Source organism: Scyliorhinus torazame, chromosome 16 (genome assembly GCF_047496885.1).
Source record: "Scyliorhinus torazame isolate Kashiwa2021f chromosome 16, sScyTor2.1, whole genome shotgun sequence".
Lineage (NCBI taxonomy): Eukaryota > Metazoa > Chordata > Chondrichthyes > Carcharhiniformes > Scyliorhinidae > Scyliorhinus > Scyliorhinus torazame.
In genome coordinates, this window is record NC_092722.1 from 149,830,942 (window position 1) to 149,855,419 (window position 24,478).

The following is a 24,478-nucleotide window of genomic DNA, read 5'->3' on the forward strand; positions in this document are numbered from 1 at the left end:
ATTTGTAAACAAATTTAATTTGCCTTACTTATAAAATATTCCTACAAAATTGTTTTGTAAATTAAACCTTCTCAATTATGAATAATTGTTTTTTTTATTTTAAAAAGTAATTTGTGTCCCCAAACGAAAGAAAATTTACATCCCGTTTCAGAAATTAGAACCAAAATGGAAAAATAAATAAAACAAGTCAATTAAAAGTTAAGCTGGCGAGAAAAAAATATTGCTGAGGTTATTTTAACATAAAGGCTAATATCCAACCAGTATTTTTGACAAAAGTGATCAGGAAATGTTGGAAGAAGAGAGGATATTTGGTCGAAGTGACTTATAAAGATAAAATGTTATTGAAACAGAAAGTAAAATTGACATACATTTGCACTGACATTATCTCTTCAAAATTAAATGCAATTTATACTTTATCAATATTTGACTAAATATGTATAACTATCTTATTCAACAGAATAGGACAGAAATTACTGTTGCTATTAGTGGGTAAGCAATTAGTGTGATCACATAACTTTCTCTCTTCCTGTACTTTAACCCTTTAATATATTAATTTCTGGTTTTCATGTATTCTACCCAGGACTTCATGATTGATTATTCAACAAAGAGCAGTAGTCACCTTGGTGTGAACAGTAACCTTGACAAATGTTTCCAAACAAACAACATTTTTCAGCTTGAAGCTTTTAAGTTGCAAATATGTAATTTAAGGAAATAATTGGAATGCAGCTTTTAAACGGTTCAAGTTAATTAAATTAAAATAATGTTTTTGCATTGTACAAAAGACAGATTTTATTAATATTTTTATTAATATATATCTAATTTATTGTACAGGATTAGATCGATGTCAATGTGGGTATCGACCAACAAACAAAAACAATGATAACTTGCTCCAGTGTAAATTGCTTTTCCAATCAGGTCATGTATTACATTCACTGAAGTCCGCAATAACGCAAAGCATGTTTGCTCCCTTTAAGAGTTTTATTCATTAAATTACTATCAGCCTTTTTATGTGGTCTTTGTTTTCAATTGTACCATTGGAAATAATTACCTTGATGTTAGCTTGAAGGCAAGGAGGAAGAAGGGGAGGTGCTGTTTTCTGGTCAGGAAGCATAGGAGAATTGTTTTGACTTAGGTCCTGTCAAATTTAATTGATTCAGGCTTCAGCAAAGAAGTTCAGAAGACCATAAGAATGGAGGGAGATTATAGAATGCAACCAGGGAGTGCAGGCGAGGGACAGAGGAAGAGATTGGAAAGAAAAAATGGATGGTGGGAGGTACGGAGTGGAGGGGAAATCATGGCTTTGGATGAGCAAGAGGGGCAACATTACTATTAAGATACACATGGCCACATAGCTTCATTCTAATGTTCAAAGGAGTGAGCCACCTCCTGGGGGAAGGTTGGTTGCCTGCCATCATTCTGTCACCATTAAAACTGGAAGAAGGGGAGTTTGAGACAGGTTGTGAGATTTTAACATCCCATGTGGCCCGAATCCACCCATTTTTTGAGGTTGAACTAGCCTCAATAATTCTTAAATTACAGCAAACTTAAAAAAAATATTTCAGAGATCTGGGTGGTATGGAAAGACGAGCACTTACTGTCCATATTTCGTTGCCCTGAGAATGTGATGGTTGGCCCTCTTCACGAATCACTGGAGTCAATGTGGTGAATGTGCAGTCACAATGCTGTAGCAATTTGAAACATTTGAGTGGCTTGCAATACTGCAGGCAATTAAGAGTCAAGCATGCAGTGTGGCACGGTAGCACAAGTGGTTAGCCCTGTTGCTTCACAGCGCCAGGGTCCCAGGTTCGATTCCCGGCTTGAGTCACTGTCTGTATAGAGTCTGCACGTTCTCCCCATGTCTGCATGGGTTTCCTCTGGGTGCTCTGGTTTCCTCCCACAAGTCCTGAAAGACTGCAATTAGGTAATCTGGACATTCTGAATTCTCCCTCAGTGTACGCGAACAGGCGCCAGAGTGTGGCGACGAAGGGATTTTCACAGTAACTTCATTGCAGTGTTAATGTAAGCCTACTTGTGGCAATAAATATTAAAAAATAAAAGGGTTAGGTGTTATCGATAAAGAATATTAATGAATCAGATGGGTATTACTGGCAATCTGACAGCTTTGTGGTCACTTTTTTTACCAATACCATCATTTAAAATGAATTAAAATCCCAAACTTCCATGGTGAGATTTGAACGATTGAACATAAATAAAAGAATTGTTCAATATATCCCTCACAGCACTATGGGTTAAATATATCTCAGGTGGTTCAAGAAGACAGCTCACCACTACCATAGCAATGGCGCAAGGGCAAGTAGGGATACTGGCCTACCCAGCAATGCCACATCCCATAAATGACTAGAAAGAGAAATATGTTCTAAACTTAACTATTAACGTGTATTAAGATTGTGTGCTGTACAGTAACATTACTTTGTAGATAAAAAAAGCTGCTACACATGATCCTGCCTTGCATGAGAAATGCAATTTGGCCTTTATACAGATCATGTCTTTCTTTCAGATAGAGAAGAAAAAGTTGGAATTAGGTCCACGAATATATATGCCCATGGTGTGAAAATAAGGAGCATCTAATTCGGTATGCAACTGTTCAATGGAGTCATGTGCAACATAGGACATAATAATTGTGAAATACAATGCAATTTAAACAGCTCCAAAAGCAAGTTAGAATACTAGATTTTCACAATGGCGGAGTGCCTCTTTGATGTTGCGAAAATGACAGACAGGAGAGCATAAATCCGGAAGTCCGACCCTCAACACAGCACCAACCATTTGCATTGGTGCAGGAATGGGCCTGGGTCGGGATGTGCGCTTGCACTTTTCGCAGAGGCAACTGCCAATCTAAATCAGCAATTGTCTCCACTTGTGTGATTTTGGTGAGCCAAGTGTGCAAAACAGTACATGCACATGTTAAACCTGGTAGGATCAGGTCTGAATTTGAGAGTTATTTGCAGAGGTGGGGGTTCCCCTTTGGATAAGGTCATGGGCCACCTTCGGAGGTGGTCAGGTATTCCTTGGGATTAAACTAGAATTGAATGTGTGTAAAAAATGAATAAACATATTAATGGTCAAGCTCATTGGAACTGTCAAAAGTGCCAAAATGAACTGTCACAGGCAAGGTGTAAGCTGTTAAGCCTTTAAAACTCCTCCATAGAAATCATTGAAAAATATGCCTGGCGTATTTAAAGAAAAATGTTTGCTATTTCACTATGTCTGCTGACATAAGCCATGTCAGCATGCCAGGCTTGCATTACGAGATTAGCTGATATCACAACCTTCCACTTTTATAGTAGAGTGCCTTCCATTTTACAGTTTAACTGACAGCACCAAGTCATTATCAATTCTTTGAAGTGGGACTATGAATGCCAATGGATGTTTTTATTTGAGATTAAGCATTTGAATGAAATGCTGTTTTTATAATGATGTAGTTGATGGAATGTAAATATACCGAATGGGGTTTCATGAATTAAGACTTTTTAAATATTGAATTCATCAATAGACAGAACTTTATTTAATCTCAGTATGGGTCCCAAGGTATGCCCATGGCTACTGGGTTAGTTGGCACGGTAGGTGTAAAGGGAATAAAGTGGTTTGTGGAGGCATGAGTTGATAAGTTGACGAGTTGATAAGAGTTGATACTAAGTTGGCAGAAGGCCTCTAAAGAGCCATAGGGTGGCAGAGTAGGAAACCTGAGGTTGGCATGGCGGGTATGAGAGTCCATGGGGGTGGGTGGGGGGCATGGGATGGCATTGATGGTCATTTGAGTGTGGCGGAGATTTGAGGCGATGTGAGCTGGAGGGATGTTTTATGTTTTACTGGGTTTTTCCAAGTCAAACAGTGCGGGAGCACTGGCAGGCCTTCCACCCTGCCTGCATCTGAACCCAATGCAGGGTGGTCGGGTGCAACTCCCTGCCATCCTGGAATGAAAATCCCAACTTCCAGGGAAATTTTCTTTCCCAGGTCCGGCTTGCAATGCCGAAAAACCCTGCGCTCCCGACCCAAGAGTGAAAATCCTGGTCAAAATAACCTGAGCATTGTAGCCTTAGTGGAATGCATGCAAAGCAATACTGGAAAAGTGTTGCATTTTTTCAGCCACATACAATTTTCATCCTTATATCTATATAAGGAAATTCATATACCTTGATTTACAATATAAAACACTTTATGAAAAACCTTCTGCCTTTTGCACGAAAGTAAACAACTGCTACCAAAGAAGCAATATACTTGGTCTCTTCAAACTAGCAACCAATATTTGCCCTATTACAAGGATTCAGAATGTCATTATATTGAGACCCATTTTTGCTACAATAACATTATAGGGGAATACAAATATTTCTTTCAAAATACACATTACAGCTATCTTTTGCTGTTCGCAATTTTCAACATTCCTAAAATCTTTAAGTTTCATTGCTGCCTGAGGGACACTACAAATTGCAAATGCAATATTGCTTCTGATATTACTATTTCTTTGGGGAAACTGTTTTCAATTTCCAACAACAAAAATTTCTGCTACAAAGAGAAAGTAACTTTAGAACTCTGACATGTAGAATTACTTTGGCACTCCTGCTTTTTACTTGGAAAAATGATTGCATTTTTCTTACCCTTTAATTTAGGTTCCTTTGCCAGAAAAAAAGCATGTTGCTTGGAAGCACATAATAGCTGAAAATAAAACTAAGTTACAGCCAAGATCTTACTTTGTCAAAAGAGATTGCTTACTTGTAGTTTCTTTCAAATTAAGTTTTTCCTTATTTTTCATACTTTGCTAGAGCTGCACAATGGGACTGACTGGACTGCCCTATTGAGAACAACATGAACCCGATAGGCTGAATGCCCTCTTTCTGCGCTGCAATTACACTGGTCAGTAACTTCATGACTCCCCAGCATCAGATTTGGGGATACCCCAAAAATGCATTTGGAACATCCCTCTGGAAGTTCCCAGATTTGTCTTTAAGCAGCATTTGTTCAGAAGGGCAAACTTTTCCTGGACAAACACACTGGGTTGGATACCATCCAACAAAACAATTCCAAATCGCTAATTTGGGATTGGTCTGCCAGTTTTACACCGATAGTTACTCCAAAAAGGTTAGGAAAAATAAAACCACTTCTAATTTAAGTGTAACTATTTGAAGCACCAAGCCCCAGTAGAAAAGAATGCGTGGCCTCCCTGAGCACGCTGGAGTTACACCACGCTGTGGCCTGTAGGAACTCTTTCACTGCAGACTTCAAACAGCACCAGTCAACAGAGGTTTGAACAAAGTTTTCCAGAGCAGGTCAGTGCGCTTTAAACTCTTGTAATTCCACCAGGCCATGGTTTTATGCAGCTGGGTAGGATTAATGCACCTCTGTGAAATTAAATGATAGGCAAAAATTGATTTCAGAATGACTCCCTCCATCTAGAGCACAGGGATCGATCATGCAAACCAAATCTGATCTGTCATCAGTTGGTCAGTCCCTCATTTCTCCTATTCTGCTGGTTATGTCTTCTTCGCCAGTCCTGCTGACATTGATGTGGGAGATGAAACAAGGCCCAGAACAAATCAAATTGAACAAATACCCATGGTAAAGAGAGAATGAGAATGTAATTGTTATACATGTATATATTTAAAAGTAGAATTAATAAACACATTATATAACAAAACTGGCATAAAAGAGAGCAAAAAGAAAAAAGCTGCACATGAGTAATGCTATTGTATGAAAAATAGAAAATAGTAGGCTATTCTGCCCTTCGTGGCTACTCCACCATTTATTATGATCATGGCTGTTCCCACTTTTCTCTCATATACATTTATCCCTTTAGCCTCAAGAGCCATATATAATTCCTTCTTGAAATCATATAATGTTTTGCCTCAACTGCTTTCTGTGGTGGTGAATTCAAAATTTCTCATCTCACTCCTAAATGGTTTAACCAATCCTTAGACTGTGAGCCCTGGTTCTGGATTCCTCTGCCATCGGGAACATTTTTCCTGCATCTACCCTGCAAGAATACCCTTCCTCAGATAAGGAGACCAAAACTGCACACAGTATTCCAGGTGTGGGCTCACCAAGGTACTGTATAATTGTAACAAGATATCCATGTCCCTGTCCTCAAATTCCCTCGCTATGAAGGCCAACATACCTTTTGCCTTATCATCTGCTGCACTTGCATGCTTACTTTCAGTGACTGGTGTGCAAGGACACCAGGTCGAGTTGCACATTCCTCTCAGTCTATAGCCATTCAGATAATAAATTCTATGCTTCTTTCTATTTTTGCTACCAAAGTGGATAACCTCACATTTATCCACATTTGTCCACTCACTCAACTTGTCCAAATCATACTGAAGCATCCATGCTTCAGCATCCATCCACTTCTTCCATCGGGCAGGAGATACAAAAGTCTGAGAACACGCACGAACAGACTCAAAAACAGCTTCTTCCCCGCTGTTACCAGACTCCTTAACGACCCTCTTATGGACTGACTTTATTAACACGACATGTATGTTTCATCCGATACCGGTGTTATGTAGCTACGTTGTGGACCTTGTCTTGCCCTATTATGTATTTTATTTTCATGTACTTAATGATCTGTTGAACTGCTGGCATAAAAATACTTTTCACTGTACCTTGGTACACGTGACAATAAACAAAATCCAATCCAATGTATCATCCTCACATCTCACCCTCCCACCCAGCTTCATGAGATATTACATTAAGTTCCCTCATCTAAATCATTAACATATATTGTGAATAGCTGTGGTACACCACTCGTCACTGTCTGCCATTTATAAAAATACAAGTTTATTCCTAATCTTTGTTTCCTGTATGCCAACCAGTTTTCTATTCACCTCAATACATTACCCCAAATCCCATGTGCTTTAATTTTACACGCTAATCTCTTATGTGGGACTTTGCCAAAAGCCTTCTGAAAAGCCACATCCAGTGGCTCCCCCTCGTCAACTCTACTAGTTACCTCCTCAAAAAATTCCAGCAGATTTGACAAGCATGATATTCCTTTTGTAAATCCATGCTGACTCTTTCCGAATCTGCCACTGTTTTCCAAGTGCTCTGCTATTAAATATTTTATAATGCACTCCAGCATTTCCCCCACTACTGATGTCAAGCTGGCTGGTGTAGAATGACTTGTTTTCTCTCTACCTCCCTTTTAAATTGTGGGGTTACATTAGCTACCCTCCAATCTGTATGAACTGTTCCAGAATCTTCATTATTCCGAGGGCCACTTCCTTAGTCACTCGGGGATGTATCAGACCAAGGGGATTTATTGGCCTTCAATCCCATCAATTCCCCAATATTATTTCCCTATTAATAATTAATTCATTCAGTTCCTCCCTATCACTAAATGCTGTGTCCCAACTTTCCTGGTACGCTATTTGTATCCTCCTTTGTGAGGACAGAACCAAAGTATGTATTTAGTTGGTCAGCCACTTCTTTGCACCCATTATAAATTGTCGTTTCCGACTGTACAAGACCTGCAATAGTCTTCATCAATCCTTTTCTCTTCAGATAGCTATGGAAGCTTTTACAGACAGTTTTTATGTTCCTTGCTCTAATTTTCCCTTCTTAATCAACCCTTTGACCTCGTTTCCTGAATTCTAACTGCTCCCAATCCTCAAATCTGGCCAATTTGTATGCTTCCTTCTTGTAGGACATGTTTAGCTACCTTTCCCATTTTATTTTTGAGCCAGACAGGAATGTACAATTGTTGCAGTCCACTCATGCGTCCAGTGAATGTTTGCCATTGGCTATCCACCATCATCCCTTTGAGTAACATTCCCCAATCCATCACAGCCAACTCTCAACTCATATCATCGTAGTTTCCTTGATTAGATTCAGGGTGGCATGGTAGCACAGTGGTTGGCACTGTTATTTCACAGCGCCAGGGACCCAGGTTAGATTCCCAGCTTGGGCCACTGTCTGTGCAAAGTCTGTAGGTTTTCCTAGTGTCTGCGTAGATTTCCTCCAGGTGCTTTGGTTTCCTCCCACAAGTCCCGAAAGACGTGCTTGTTCGGTGAATTGGACATACTGAATTTCCCTCAGTGTACCCTAACAGGCGCAGTAGTGTGGCGACTAGGGATTTTCACAGTAACTTCATTGTAGTGTTAATGTAAGCCTACTTATGACACGAATAAAGATTATTATTATTAGTCTTAGAATCAACTATGTCTCTCTGCATTTTAATTCTGTTACATGATAGTCATTCAACCCCAAAGGGCCTCACATAATGTCCTTTCTCATTACACAATACCCATGCGAAGAAGTCCTGCTCTCTAGTTGGTTCCTCAACATACTGGCACAGAAAACCATCCCATAGATACACCCCAGGAATTCATCTCCAATGGCATTGTTACTAATTTGATATGCAGATTAAAGTCACCCATAATTACAGATGTTCCTTTATCGCATGCATCTCTGATTTTCTGTTTAATGCCATTTCAAACATCAACACTTCAGGTATGTTCAACGTCCACTATAGTTTTTTTGCACTTTGGTGTTTCTCAGCTCTACCCATATGGACTCCACATCATTGTAGCTAATATACTTCCTCACTATTACTTTAATTTCCTCTTTAACCAGCAACGAACCCCACAACCTTTGCCATTTTCTCTGTTCATCCTATATATGCAAATCCCCTGGATGTTCAATTTCCATCTCTGGTTATCCTGCAGCCATGTCTCTGTAATCCTGACTACATCATACCCATTTACATCTATTTGCATGATGAATTCATCCACATTATTGCAAATGCTCCGTGCATTAAGGCACACATCCTTAAGGTTTGTCTTTTTAACATTCCTTGAATCGTTCCCATTATTTTTCCATTGTGTCCCGGTTTCATTACGGGCCTTGATTTCTCTGTCTATCTTATTTCCTCATTCCCCTTTATGGCTTTTGTTCTTGTCCGTATTTCCCCCTCTGACTCCTTGCATGGGTTCCCATCCCCTGCCATTTTGGTTTAAACCCTCCCTAACTACTCTAGCAAAAACTCCCTGTCCAGCACAGGTGTAACTGGTCCCACTTTCCCAGAACTGGTTCCAATGTCCCAGGAATCTTAAACCGTCCCCCTTGCACCATCTCTTCAGCCACATATTCATCTGATATATCCTGCTATTTCTGCTCTGATGAGCAAGTGGCTAGTCATAATCCTGAGATCATTACCTTTGAGGTCCTTCAACTCCAACTCCATTTTATTCTGCTTTTAGGACCTCATCTCTTTTTTTAACCTATGCCCTTTGTAGCAATGTGCACCCGACCACTTGCTGTTCACCCTTCCCTCCAGGATGCCCTGCAACCACTCTGAGACATACTTGACCCTAGTACCAGGGAGGCAATATATCATCCTGGAATCTCATTAACAACCACAGGAATGTCTATCTATTCACCTTACAATTGAATCGCCTATAACTATTGCATTCCCACATTTTTCCCCGGTGCAGCAGAGCCAACTGTGGTGCAACAAATTTGACTGTTGCTGGTTTCCCCGGAGAGGCTATTCCACCTCACGGCAGCCACAGCAGATAATTGTTTTGCAGAGGAATGACAAAAGGGGATTCCTGCACTGCTTGGTAGTCACCTATTCCATTCCTGCCTGTATAATCTAGCCTGCAGAGTGACTATCTCTCTCTATGTGTGCTATCCACGATACTCTCTGCCTCATGGATGCTCCACAGTGTTCCCAGTCGCCATTCTAGCTCTGAAATCCGGACTTCCAGGAGCTGCAGCTGGAGACAATTTCTGCACACATGCTGGCCCCGGGCACTGGAAATGTTGTGAGCTTCCCACACAAAGCAGGAGGAGCATACTAAAGTTTTGAGATCTCTGCCATGACTTACCTTTTTAAATTAAACATTTTGGAAGATACTTAAAATCAAATAGTATCAACTCTATGGTCTTCCTTCCCTGGTCTTTGTTATTACAGAATATAGCCCTGACAAACTCAAGACCACAATATATAAACTTACAAACTTTAAATGATAAAAGTAGTAAATACATACCTGACCTCACTCGCCCAATCAGCTGCTTCCATTTGCCCTACGTCACATTTGAATTCTGATGTCACCTCAGGAGCGCAAAACTCCAAGCTAGCACACCACTCTCAGTTTTGTTCTTTCTCACACTCTTTCATCCTCCTTGGTGCGCTATCAGTCTCGCTCTTTCTTGTGCTCTATTTTCTCTGCTCCCTAACCTAGTCTTACTTTGCTTACTAAATTACCTTATTTCACTTTGACTTAATTTAACTTTACTTCTGAACATAGATCAAAGAGTGCAGAAGGAGGCAATTTGGCCCATTGAGTCTGCACTGACCCACTTAAGCCCTCACTTCCACCCTATCCCCGTAACCCAATAACCCCTCCTAACCTTTTTTGGACACTTAGGGCAATTTAGCCTGGCCAATCCACCTAACCTGCACATCTTTGGACTATTCTCTATTGCTAGTGATCCTTATTAAAATCCAAGGGGCTACGTCTTTATAAATGTTCTATTTTCCTAGTTAAAATTCCTAATAGCAACTTCTCACCAAACAATGAATTTACCGTTTTGTGCAATGTCACTCCTGGATTGGTTTTCACACTTAGCCCGCTGCCACTTTAGAGGTGACCCTGGCAGGTCCGGCTGTCTCTGCTCCTGGAAGGTGAGTGAAGACCCCTAGTCTTGCTCTGTATTTATCAGGTATTTATCTTGAAAGGTGACAGTAGCGAATTTCCACAGAAGCAAGATGTTCAGATCACTACCTAGTGAACCTACTAGCTGCAAAAGATCTGAATTTTTAATAGGGCGGAAGCTAAATAGTAGCTATCTTGAAACTGAAAAAAATCTGAGCTCGTTGGACTTGTGAAGGTGGCTTTTCTCCTCCTGACTCTTTTCAGAGTTCTGATATCCTTTGCCTTATTAAAAACAGTAAAATACTTGCCCCAAAGTGGCATCAATTCAAATGATATTTGCACTGGTTGATATCTTGATCCTGCTTCCTAGTCTCAGACATATATAGGATCTCATAGCTATTTACCACCCTCCAAAAAAAAAATTTGATGGATAAACATATATCATCAATATTTTTGTGGTAAGGCTAAATTCAGTAGGTTGAACAAGTTACTTGATTAGGTGACAAAACTTCGAACTGAGTAAACGATTGCTTTTTGTAACCAAGGTTCATCTGGTAAGATTAGTGGAATGGCTAAAACTCCAGCAATGGCTCACTGGAGGTGGCATTTGAAAATTCTGAGGGCATGTCGTCTGAGGAATGTATTGAGATTCTTCTCCAATATTGTAACAGGTCAAAAGATAGGGGTTTTAAATTGGGACAAAAACATAAGTCGTCTTTCATTATATTTATATTTTTAAATGCTTACCAAAAATATCCCAAAAAAAGGAAATGAAACAGAGCTAAACAGTGCTTTAGACCATTTGTCAGTGTGCAAGAAAAAGATGACCCACACTTTAATGTTGCACACTTTTTCTGTTAATCTTATAGAAATGTACCTTTTTTTTGGACTAGCAATCCAGAGACCAGGGTAAAGCACAGTGACGCAGGTTTGTATCCCACCAAGGCAGATGGTGAAATTTAAATTCAATAAAAATCTGGAATGATGACCATGTCAATTATCATAAAAACCTATTGGGTGGAATTTTTGGAGAAATGGCATAGTGTCATTTTTGGCAGGAAAATAGGTGCGAATCCCACCAGCCCAAGAAGCACGATCCAGATTGCGATCTTTGGTGGGAGGCAGTAATATAGTGATATCGTCACTGGACGAACAATCCAGAGATCCAGGGTAATGGTATGGGCATTCAAATCTTACTATGGCAGTTGGTGAAATTTGAATTAAATAAAAGTCTATAGTTTTATAAAAGCCTAATGATGACCATGAAACCTTTACCAATTGTCGTAAAACCCATCACTATTGCCCTTTAGGGAAGGAAATCTGCCACCTGTACCTGGTCTGGCTTACATGTGACTCCAGACCCACAGCAATGCGGTTGCCTCTGAAATGCTCTGAAATGAGCAAGCAACTCTGTTCAAGAGCAATTAGGGATGGGCAATAAATTCTGGCCCAGCCAGCAATGCACACATCCCTTGAACAATTAAAAATTCTACATTCTATTCATGAACCACTGATAATTTTTCTATAACCTTGGTGGGAAAGTGCAATAACCGTGCACCAATAAAGATTCATAGATCAGTGAAAGGCAGCAATGCACTGGAGAGGTATGTCATTGCTGGAGTTGACATCAATATTAATGTTTTGCACATTCACCCCGTGTCTGCGTGGATCTCGCCCCACAACACAAAAAAATGTGCAGGGTAGATGGACTGGCCACATTAAATTGCACCTTAATTGGAAAAAAATGAATTGGATGCTGATAATCATATTGACATGCAATATGCCAAGTGTTAAAGGGAATTGTGCCCTAAATTGTAATAAATGAGATTGTGCCCTAAATTGTAATAAATGAATGTGTTTTTCATGTTCATAGCATGATAAACAGATTAAAAGTAATTATCCGAAAAACAAATGGGAAGGTTATTTTTCTATCCCGAAAATGGAAGAGAAATATTTTTGAACAGTTTAAATACACAAGCTAAAATGAAACATTTTAAAATAACATTCACATTAATTAGTGGTAATGTAAGTCAATGCTAATTGGAAATCAAAAATTGGAATATAGAAAAATTCCTAGTTACTTTTCAACTATTCCCTCAAAACAAATTAAATTCACTTTTACAATATAACTTGCACTCTTATCTTTACAGGCTCACCTATCGAACAGGACAGGATACTGCAAATTGTGACACCTGTCGAAACAGTGCGTGCATTATTTATAGGTAAGCTACTGAACAAAATAAAAACAAAATCATTTTTGATAACCTACCTTTGTCCTAGAAATGCAAGCTTCTGGTTCTGTCTAAAATAAACTTTATCATATCTTTAAAAGCTACTCAATTGTTGAATCGCTCCCATAGTTTCCAAAGCTTTCCGGTAGTTGGGATTTACTTTGGTCGTATATGGGTCTGCTGAAACCAGTTATAGCATTAGTTACTACTCCATTATCGTTGTAAAATATAACTATTAGGATGAACCAGATGGAATGTGTTTTTTAAAAAAAATCTAATAATTCCTTAATCTGATTCTTCAATATTTACCTTTGTATTGCTCGATGTTCCTTTTGTGGAATAAAATTCCCATTTCTCACAATCTTCAGCTCTTGCCACAAAAGGCTGCCACACAGCAACCAATAATGAATTTATCGCTTCCCATGATGAAATGCCTAACTTGTGTTCAGGGTCAGTCCTAATAAAGAACTCAGCATCTCAGGGATTGCCCATACAAACTGAATCCAACTTAGCTGTGATTTTTGTAATCTAACATGCTGTAATACTCTTAATCAATGTAGTTTCTCAATGCGAAAATTGATTTTTTTAAACTGAAAAGCAATGACATAATGCAGGTGTGGTTAACAAATCTGATAACTTCAATGAGAAATGTAACAAAGCCACCAGTTTTAAAATAGGAAAGATCAAGTAAACTTGACAAGTTTGATATCCATCTTACAGTGCTGTCAACTACTTCAAGTGATGGAGAATGAAAGCAATAGTACACACAAATATATCAATTTTATGCTGATTGTTCAAGCACATCAAGCAGTTCATTAATAAATGAAACAATGCTTGGAATTCTTAAATTAATTAATTCTTTTCTCCAGACAAACTATGTTCTTTGAATACTGATGTGATAAAACGTATATTTAGTCTAAAGACTGGTTAACGCTTAGAAGGTAAGGCGAGGTATAAAATCTTTTAAACCTAAAGCTCTCCTTGATTGCCAACTTATGTTAGTTTTTACATGTAATTCAACATTTCTTGCGAGTGAGAGAAATAGCAACTGGTCAGACTTATGTTCAAAATTCGATAATTTAAATTACCGCAAACACGTACTTAATATACAGGTACAGAGTCTCAAAAACGGTAACCGGGGACCAAGTTTCTGCTGGATATTGGATCCTGCTGGTTTTTTTAGGTTGGACGGTTCAGGTCAGATCAAGGGTCGCTTGAACCACTCCGAGCGTGGAAAAGACAGGCGCACGAAGCCGATAGCTATTCCATGAGTAGGCATGGAAGGTATGTGTGGGATGGAAGGCACAGAGGGAAATGGGGCATGGTAAGACCTATTAACTTATCTTTCAGAAGGTTCCTGAATCCAGACTATGGTTCACAGAATTTCTGAGGCAATAAACCTCAAGTTGTCCAGAAGCTGGCTCAACTCCACAAAAAGATTATGAAGTGGGAGGGAGGTGGGTTATGAAATGCAGTGGGGCTGGTCAGGTTGGGAATGCAGAATGTATTCTTGCTATCCTCACCCTTATTATGCACCAATGAAAACTGCTGGTGCCAGGAATTCAGGCAGGAATCCCAGTGTTGGAGTCAACCCAACTCTGCATAAATTGGATTGGATTTGTTTATTGTCACGTGTACCGAGGTACAGTGAAAAGTATTTTTCTGCGAGCAGCTCAACAGATCATTAAGTACATGAGAAAAGGGAATAAAAGAAAATACATAATAGGGCAACACAACATATACAATGTAACTACATAAGCACTGACATCGGATGAAGCATACAGGGTGTAGTGTAAATGAAGTCAGTCCATAAGAGGGTCATTTAGTAGCCTGGTGACAGTGGGGAAGAAGCTGTTTTTTGAGTCTGTTCGTGCGTGTTCTCAGACTTCTGTATCTCCTGCCCGATGGAAGAAGTTGGAAGAGTGAGTAAGCCAGGTGGGAGGGATCTTTGATTATACTGCCCGCTTTCCCCAGGCAGCGGGAGGTGTAGATGGAGTTAATGGATGGGAGGCAGGTTCGTGTGATGGACTGGGCGGTGTTCACGACTCTCTGAAGTTTCTTGCGGTCCTGGGCCGAGCAGTTGCCATACCAGGCTGTGATGCAGCCTGATAGGGTTTGGGTCTTACTTCCCAAACGTGGTCGCCTTGCAACTATCTCTCAGTAATGGATAATAGGTAAAATCCGTTTTCCCTCTGATCTCATTAATTCATCCATCTTGTTATAGTTGCTTTGTGCATTCAGATATAGGGCCATAAAATCTTTTTTTTTTTTAAACCAATTTTCCTGACGTACCCTAAGTCACCAATGTCCTATCATTATTGACCTCTCTGGGGAGAAACCCTTCTTTGTAGCATCAGCCAAAGTACATGAATGCCCCATAGATAGACAGCGCAACCAAGGAATTGACAAAGTTGAACTAGTTACTCTCTTTCCTGCCACAACTTGCTGATTTTACCCAAGCTGCTACCTTGCTCTACATACTTGATTTTTTTTAGACTTACAAATTGACCCCTTAGCCAACACTTTATTTCCCTCAAATTATAGTCTTTTCCAGCTTAATTATTCCATTTGCCAAGAGTGTCTCCAGTCTATATTAAGTAGAGTCCATCTTTCCCCACTCCTGGTACCAGTGCACCATGAATAGGAAATCTCTTCCTCTAATGCCATTCTTTCATTGATTCTTTTAGACCTCTAATTTGTTTGTCCTCATATCAATTATGTGTAACTCACAGCTCAGGCGGTGATCCCGAGGTTATTACCTTTGAGGTTCTGCTTTTAAATTTGGACTCTAGCTGCTCAAACTCCTTCAGCAGAACCTCATTCCTAGTTCGGCCTAACTCATTGGTTTCTATGTGAACCACAATGATCGGAACCTTCCCACGCCTTTACCAAGTTTTTTTCTAGCCATGAGGAGATGGCCTTAACCCTGACACTGGGAAGGCAATACAGTTTCAGGATTCCTGGTAATGACTGCAGAACATACCTATTTCCTTGACCATATTGTCCCTTACCATCACTATGTTCCTTACCAGTCCCACAACTTGAATGGCCTCCTGCACCATGGTCTATTTACTCATCCTTTCGGCAGTTTTTGTTCTCGTCCACACCAGTAGCAAGTATCTCATCTTAGTTGGACAATAGCAAAGGCTAAAGCTTCTTCATCAGTGCATCTGCAGGCCCATTACCTCCCTGGGTCACAGTCAGATCGGCCTCCCCGGGTCCCAAAACACTAACCAAATCTAAACCACAAGCTAACCCAAGGGGTTTAACTACATTCTGGAAGAAAATGTCCAGCAAACCCTGGCCATCCCCAATTCATTACAAGGCTCAACAACTCAGGCAACATTTCTCCAGTTGCAGACACTTACCACAGAGGCAGGTGCCTGGGATCATGCTGCTCTCCACAAACTTCAACATGTTGCAGATGCAGCGCATCTCCTGCACTGCTATCCCCAACGACCCATGTTTTGCATATTTTCAATTAATTATAGTTTTGTGTGTTTCAGATATTCTTTTAAAACTGCCAAGTTAATTTTGCCATAATCAAGTAAGTTTTATTCTTGTGCAACAATATATTTTGTGCAGTCATTTGTAACACAATTTGGTCAGTCATTTCCCATTGTGATGCAAATTATAAAATTGTCAAGAATAGTTTCTGTAGGATTATGATGGCTAACTGAACATTTGAAAGCGATTGTAAAGAATAACTTAAACATTTCTGGAAGAACAAATGGCTGTGATTTGTGGAAAAATCTCTCAGTAAAATCGAATTAAGTTCTAAGAATGACTATTGTTGAAAATTATCTGGGGATAAGGTTGACCTTTTCTTTTCACATATCATTTAATCTTGTGGCTCTCCAATTCTACACATTTGCATTATAGTATTGTCTGTGAAATAATGTAGTCATATATAATTTATCTTTGTTGATCTATGAGTCCAAGAGCCACTAACCTCTGACCAAATCTAAGCCACCAGCTAACCCAAGGAGTTTAACTACCTTCTGGAAAAACAAAGTCCACCAAACCCTGGCCTTCCCTAATGCATTACAACGTTTACACTGTCGTGTTGGGTGTTCCGATACACAAACGAACCAACACGGTTGTAGATGGTACAACTCTGTTTTATTATTTTGTACAATAATAACTATTAACTTCTGGCTGTGGTTCGTAAAACGGCATCCTATTGTAGCAGTATCTGCCAAAGGGAGTGTTGAAAGTGCACAGCTTTCTGCTGAACTTATCCAGTTGAATCTTCCAAAAACCCTTTGAGGCATCAAGCCTGGTGAAAATTTTAGCCCGGGCCATTTTGCTCGTCATCTCTTCCCATTTGGGTATGGGGTAGTGTTCCCTCATGATGTTGTTGTTCAGGTCTTTCGGGTCGATGCAGATCCGGAGCTCGCCGGAGGGCTTTTTTACGCACATCATGAAGCTGACCCATGGCGTTGGCTCCGTGACCGGGAAAGCACTCCTTGGTCCTGCAGCTGCTCTTGAGGCGGTCCTTGAGTGGTGCTGGGACTCTACGAGGTGCATGAATGACCGGGGTGGAATCCGGATTGAGCCGTATTCTGTAAGTGTAGGGCAGTGCGCCCATGCCCTCGAAAATCTCCTGGTTGTGGGCGAGGAGCGAGTGGAGCTGCACCCTAAAGTCTGCATCCGGGAAATCGGACGTGCCTTCTGGAGACAAAGTGTGTACCCTCTGAACGAGGTGGTGGATCTTGCACGCCTGTGCGCGTAACAGAGAGTCCTTCGAGGATCCAACTATGTCAAAAGACAGTGTGGCTGTATGTGAATTGTGTGCAACCTCGAGCTGGCAGGACCCCATGGCCGGGATAACGTTTCCGTTATAATCAACCAGCTGATCAACCAGTGGGATGGCAGAATCGGTGGTTTAACCTTCAAGGTGTGGAAGGCTGACCATGCAATGAGATTGGCGGAGGCACCAGTGTCTAAGCAGAATGTAATTGGTTGACCGTTAGGGTGGCACACCATTCATCGCCCGGATTAATGCTGTGCACTGGCATTGGCTGGTGGGTCCGACTTGGGGACATCCGGTTCTTGTTTATTACCGCAACGCGGAAGGGTTCCCGGTCGTCGGTATCACCGGTCAGCACATCGTCAGGGTGTGACTCGGTGTATGGGGGCTGAATGGCCCGCACGTCACTGCGAGGCTGGCGGAATTGCGGAGTATTGGCAGGTTGAGCTGCTCGACAGCAGGCAGTGTAGTGGCCCATCCTGCCACAGCGGCGGCATTGTCGTGCTTTGGCCGGACATTGCCGCTTTAAGTTGATGCCAAGATTTCCAGCGATCCGGAGCGGCTGCGGCGGGCTGACGGTTTCCATGGCGCAGGATGACGGGTTTCGGAAGAGGTGCAGGTAGGTCTCACCGTCGCTGACGAGTTTCCAGTCCTGGTATCATGTCGTGTTGGGTGTTCCGATACACAAACGGCCAACACGGTTGTAGATGGTACAACTCTGTTTTATTATTCTGTACAATAATAACTATTAACTTCTGGCTGTGGTTCGTACTTCACCAGCTAACCGGTGGACCCAGCCCTAGCACTATCTTAGTGAGGCACTCAGCACATGGTGTATGTCTGAGTGGTACGCTGTGAGCTCTGTGCTCTGAGCTATCTCCTGGTAGAATGAGCGGGAATTGTAGTGTTCCCTGTTTTATAGTGCGTGTGCTCTCACTGGTGATTGGCTGCGATGTTGGTTGGTCCAAACTACCTGTCCATCAGTGTGTGTGTGTGTGTGATTGCACCATGATATGTTAATGTAGATATCATGACATACACCTCAGGCTCAACTCAGGTAACATTTTTCCAGTTGCAGACACTTACCACAGAGGCAGGTGCCTGGGATCATGCTGCTCTCTACAAACTTCAACATGCTGCAGCATGGTTAGTCTATGAGTAAACACGAACCTCATAACGAATTGTATGCTTTTTGGATAGTAGATCCCTTGCAGTCTCATCTCTTAACCTTTGACTGCTTTATCTGTGAGATGAGGGTCTCAGTCACAAGGCAACACTTAAATTTTTGTATTTTAGATGAGCCTCCATTCTTTATGTTTATATTACTAAACATAAAGAAATTTAACCAGTCCTGTTGTGTTTCTTGACAGTTGTAGGGGAATTTTTAAGATGTGTTTTGGAACAATTTAATTTACCTTTGATAACATTGCACTCTGGGGGCTGATTTAGTTCAGTGAGCATTACAGCTGGTTTGTGGTGCAGAACAAGGCCAACAGTGCAGGTTCAATTCCCATACTGGCTGAGATTATTCATGAAAGTGCACCTTCTCAACCTTGCCCCTCGCCTGAGATGTGGTGATCCTCAGGTTAAACCACCACCAGTTAGCTCTCCATCTCAAAGGGGAAAGCACCCTATGGTCATCTGGGACTATGGCGACTTTACCTTGCCTTTTACGATGAAGCCATGATGATGTTTGCAGTTGCTTGGGTACTTCTTTGTTATCTTTGGTTGTCAGCAAGTTCTGCAAAGCTTGGTGCAATTTTACCTTACTCTTTTGGGAGTACAGTAAAAATGTGATCGTTGACATTGCTGCCAATTTCATATCTCTTTTATTTTGAAGTGCACATTTTTAAAGTTTGCTAGATAAAGTGTGAGAATACGATAAAGGAACATCTGTATTCATGGATGATTTTAATCTGCATAACGATTGGGCAAATCAAATTAGCCACAATACCATAGAGGAGGAATTCCTAGAGTGTATACGGGATGGTTTTCTGAAGCACAAATTGAGGAACCAACTAGAGAGAGAGACTGGATCCTGTGTAATGAAAATTAAATCATTGGCAATCTAGTTGTGCAAGACCACTTGTGGATAAGCAACCATAATATGGTAGAATTTCCTATCAAGATGGAGAGTGAAGTAATTGATTCGGAGACCAGGGTCCTGCATCTTTATGAAGGAAACTACAATGATATGAGGCGTGAGTTGGCTTTGGTCAAATGGGAAACATTACTTAAAGGGATGACAGCGAATAGGCAATGGCAAACGTTCAAGAAGTGCATGGGGAAACTGGAACAATTATTTCTATCTGGCACAAAATTAAAACGGAAAAGGTGGCCAATCCATGGCTTACTGAGGAAATTAGAGGTAGTATTCAATCCAAGAAAGAAGCATACAAATTGGCCAAGAAAAGCAACAGGTCTGAGGATTGGGAGCAGTTTGGAATTCAGCAAAGAAGGACCAAGAGATTGATTAAGAAAGGAAAAATGTACGCGAGTAAGCTTGCAGGGAACATAAAAACTGACTGTAAATGTTTCTACAGGTACATGAAGAGAAAAGGATTGAGTAAGACAAACGTTAGTGTCAGAAATAGTGGAATGTATAATAGGGGACAAAGAAATGGCTGAGCAACTAAACACATACTTTAGTTCGGTCTTCACAAACAAGGACACAAATCAGGGGCGGGATTCTCCGACCCCCGCCGGGTCGGAGAATCGCCGGGGGACGGCGTGAATCCCGCCCCCGCCGGCTGCCGAATTCTCCGTTGCCAGGGATTTGGCGAGGGCGGGAATCACGCCACGCCGGTCGGCGGCCGCTGGCAGCACACCCCCCGACAATTATCCGGCCTGCGATGGGCCGAGTGGCCTCCCGTTTTCGCCTGGTCCCACCGGCGTAAATTAGAGTAGGTACTTACCGACGGGAGCTGGCTGTGCGGGCGGCCTCCGGTGTTCTCGGGGGGGGATCTGGCCCCAGGAGGTGCCCCCACGGTGGCCTGGCCCTCGACCGGAGCCCACCGATCCGAGGGCGGGCCTCTATTCTTCCGCGTCGGCCGCTGTGGTCCTCCGCCATGGCGGATGCGGAGATGAATCCCCCTGCGCATGCGCTGGGATGACGCCAGCACATGCTGGCGCTCCCGTGAATGCGCCAACTCACGCTGGCCGGCGAAGGCCCTTCGGCGCCTTATTGACTTTGTTCCGTCTCATGTCTTTCCTTCAATCCCCAGTATCCCAGCTATCTCCCATTGATATGATCAAAGCACTTAATTCAACAATGCCCTTTATCTGTGTATCTTGACAATATAAACAATTAAATTAACATTATGGACTTCCTTCCTTCCTCCCAGCCATCCACATCTTTGCCCAACTTCTTATAGACAAAGTCAGCAACCCAAAGGAAACAGGATTTCAATTACAGAAAATGCATGGTTTACAGAAGGTAACAAAACTAATGTATCAGAAAGTCAAGAAATAAAGGGCGGCATGGTGGCTAGCACTGGTGCCTCACAGCGCCAGGGACCCAGGTTCAATTCTGACCTCAGGTGACTGTGTGAAGTTTGCACTTTCGCCCCATGCCTGCGTGGGTTTCCACCGAGTGCTCCGGTTTCCTCCCATAGTCCAAAGATGTGCAAGTTAGGTGGATTGGCCACGATAAATTGCCCCTTAGTGTCCAAAAGGTTAGGTATGGTTAGTGGGTTATGGAGATAGGGTAGGCATGGGCCTAGGTAGGGTACTCTTCCCAAAGGTTGGTGCAGACATGATGGGCCGAATGGCCTCCTTCTGCACTGTAGGGATTCTATGAATCAATAAATTTAAAAATCTGATTCACTCAAAATATCCAAATATCTCGTTATGGGCATCAGTTTTAAAGCCTATGCTACCCTGGAACAATTATTTCACATTTTTTTGCTACATAAGGAGTAATATTTTAAAAAATGTTTTATTTTTTTAAATTTAAAACAAATTTGTAACATTTCCAGAGAGATCACAGGGCCTATGCAAAGGGCCTTAACATAGTGAAAACAAACAGTGGGAAAGAATAAACATGTTAACAAAACATTTCCCCCATCAACTCTGTTTGCCATGCCCCACGTGTTCAACTAAACTAACGTGGCCCTAACCCTCCCCCCCCGCCTCGGGTGCTGCTGCTATCGGTTTCCTGCGCCGCACCCTGAGAGTCCGCAGCGATTCTCTCCCTCAGGGGATCACTCGACATCCCCCCCACCCTTGCCCCTTAAGTCTCCTCTGCTCCCCTTCCCGTCTGCCCCCCCTAACCTCCCCCACCACCCGAGGCCTGACCTGCCAGGCCAGCCCCGTGCCTGGCCCTAGCCCGCCCCTCCTCCTACTCTCCCTGGTGCCCCCTGACCTATGCTAGCTACGCTGACCACTGCCCTTGGCGCCTGTCTGTCTCCTACCCGAGCACTCGGGTCCTCCCCTCACACACCAAGGACCCATTAACCTGATCGTATCTCCCCGCGCCCTTCCATGTCCCCTGACCAGCCCCTAACCCATCCCCCTCTCCGAGGCCCCGATCTCCCGCCAAAAGGTACCACGCGCGGGACACCCTTTGCAGGGCCCCTCTCTAACCCCCCCCCTCGATGCAATCGCCCACAAACACCCCACACAGTGCGCCCTCCAGCCCCCCGCTCCCTGTCCCAGCTGAAAACAATCTTGGATATAACATTACAGTACAGGATAATCTAACAAACCGCCACACAAAAGCTCTGAGAGCCCAGAGTCCCTTAGTTCAAGTCCAGCTTCTTTCAAGAAAAAGAAAATCACTCCTAATCAGAGCAAGTTAGGTTAACAGACCGCCACCACCGTACAGCACTGAAAAAACTAAGTGCCCTTTAGTTCAAGTCCAGCTTCTTTTCTTTGATAAAAGTCCAAACCTGCTCCAGTGTCTCAAAATAGTAGTGGAGTTCCTCAAACGTAACCCACAGCTTCGCAGGATACAGCATTCCAAACCTCACCTCCTTTTTGTAGAGGGCTGCCTTCACCTTGATGAATCCTGCACGCCTCTTGGCCAGCTCCGTTCCCAAGTCCTGGTAAATACGCACCTCGCAATTCTCCCATCTGCTGCTCCTCTCCGCCTTGGCCCATCGCAGCATACGATCCCTGTCAGCAAGCCCGTGAAAGCGGACCACCAAGGCCCTCGGTCGGTCGCCCGTCCTGGGCTTCCTTGCGGTGGCTCTATGCACCCCATCCAACTCCAGGGGTCGGGGGAAGGCCTCCGGCCCCATCAGCACCTTGAGCATACCTTTCACGTATGCACCCACATCCGACCCCTCGCAGCCCTCGGGGAGGCCAATGATCCTCAAATTCTGCCTCCTGGCTCTGTTCCCCAGCTCAAGCTGCTCCTGCATCCTCCTCTGGCGGGCGTTCAGCTCTTCCACCTCGTGCTCCAGCTCCGCCACCGTGTCCGCCTGGCTGGAGAGCTTCCCCTCGACCTCCCTGAGCGCCTTCTCCTAGACCACCTGTGCCTCGACCATTCGGTCCATTACCGCCCTCATCGGCTCCAACGTGTCGCTCTTCAATTCAGCGAAGCAGTTCTTAAAAAACTCCATCTGCTGCTCCCTTGGCCAGTGAGCCTCCTCTCCCTGGTCCCTGCCATCCGCCATGTTTCGCCGCCCGGCCCGAGGTCCCCGTTGCTCCCGCTTCGAGCCCTGCTGCTCCACTCGACCACTTCTGGTCCAGCTGCTCATACCTGGGGGGGGGGGGGGGGGGGGGTGTGCTTAAATTAAACAACTAAAATCACCCAAATTAATCTTTTAGAAGAGAAGAGAAACTATCCAGTATTTTTTGCTGTTCATCAGCTTATCCAGCAATGCTTCACTTGGGATTGATTAACAGTAAGAAATCTTTTCACATACACTTAAATCAATGTAGAGCACCCATATAACATGCTTTGAAGGAAAATAAGACTGATATTTACTCTATTCAGTTCAGTGAATTTAATAAAATTGCCATTGCATTGCATAATGCATTAGAAAATAAACTGGGTAAATTGTAATAGTTCATCTAAGTGCAGTTGAAATTCTTGTGCAGTCTTTTTTAATCATTTTCTGCTCTGGTCACAAAAGCAGTGAATTGCAAGTTACAGTAAGTTCATCAATTTCTCCACTTATACAAAGAGGATCAATTTATACTACAACACAGGGAAATAAATTGAACACTATAATCTTCACATATATGCCAGGGATAAGAATTCAAATCACGCATTCAAATAATTCATTATCAGCATATATTATTCCTCATGGGGCTGGTTTAGCACAGTGGGCTAAACAGCTGGCTTGTAATGAAGAACAAGGCCAGCAGCGCGGGTTCAATTCCCAGTCCGGCCTCCCCGAACAGGTGCCGGAATGTGGTAACTAGGGGCTATTCACAGTAACTTCATTGAAGCCTACTTGTGACAATAAGCGATAATTATTGTTATTATGTTTCTTGTTGTGATTTTTGCTACTTACATTAATGCTCTTGCGTTATCAACAAAATGGCACCACATTTTATACATTATATACACCACACAAATAGACCTTTCGGCCCAACCCATCCATGCTGCTGTTTATGCTCCACTTGAGCCTCCTCTCATTTTACTACATTAAAAATCTATCATAGCCATTCTCTTCTCGCTCTTGTGTTTGTCGTTTTTTCCGTAAATGCATCTACACTATTCGCATCAATCACATCCTGTGATAGTTACTTCCACATTATCATCATTCTTTCCGTCAAGAAAATTGTTCCTAATAACCTGTTGGATTTGGTGGTGACTATCTTATTTGTTGGGCCTCTAGTTATGTTCTTCCCCATAAGAGGAAACATTCCCACTATATCCATTCAATCAAAACCTTACACAATTTTAAAGACAATAGGCCATCCCCTCACCC

General features: G+C 42.4%; 2 protein-coding genes across 2 annotated transcripts in view; one reads left to right on the forward strand and one right to left on the reverse strand.

The window, feature by feature from the left end:
* dock1 (dedicator of cytokinesis 1) overlaps positions 1-24,478 on the reverse strand; it is an 850,868-nt gene that overhangs the window by 536,018 nt on the left and 290,372 nt on the right. The gene's annotated exons all lie outside the window — the stretch shown is intronic.
* The window catches only part of LOC140393131 (inhibitory synaptic factor 2A), a 47,473-nt gene that overhangs the window by 8,165 nt on the left and 14,830 nt on the right, over positions 1-24,478 (forward strand). The window contains exon 3 of the mRNA XM_072479203.1: positions 12,761-12,832. Coding sequence (XP_072335304.1) covers positions 12,761-12,832 — 72 coding nt within the window. The remainder of the gene's footprint in view (positions 1-12,760; positions 12,833-24,478) is intronic.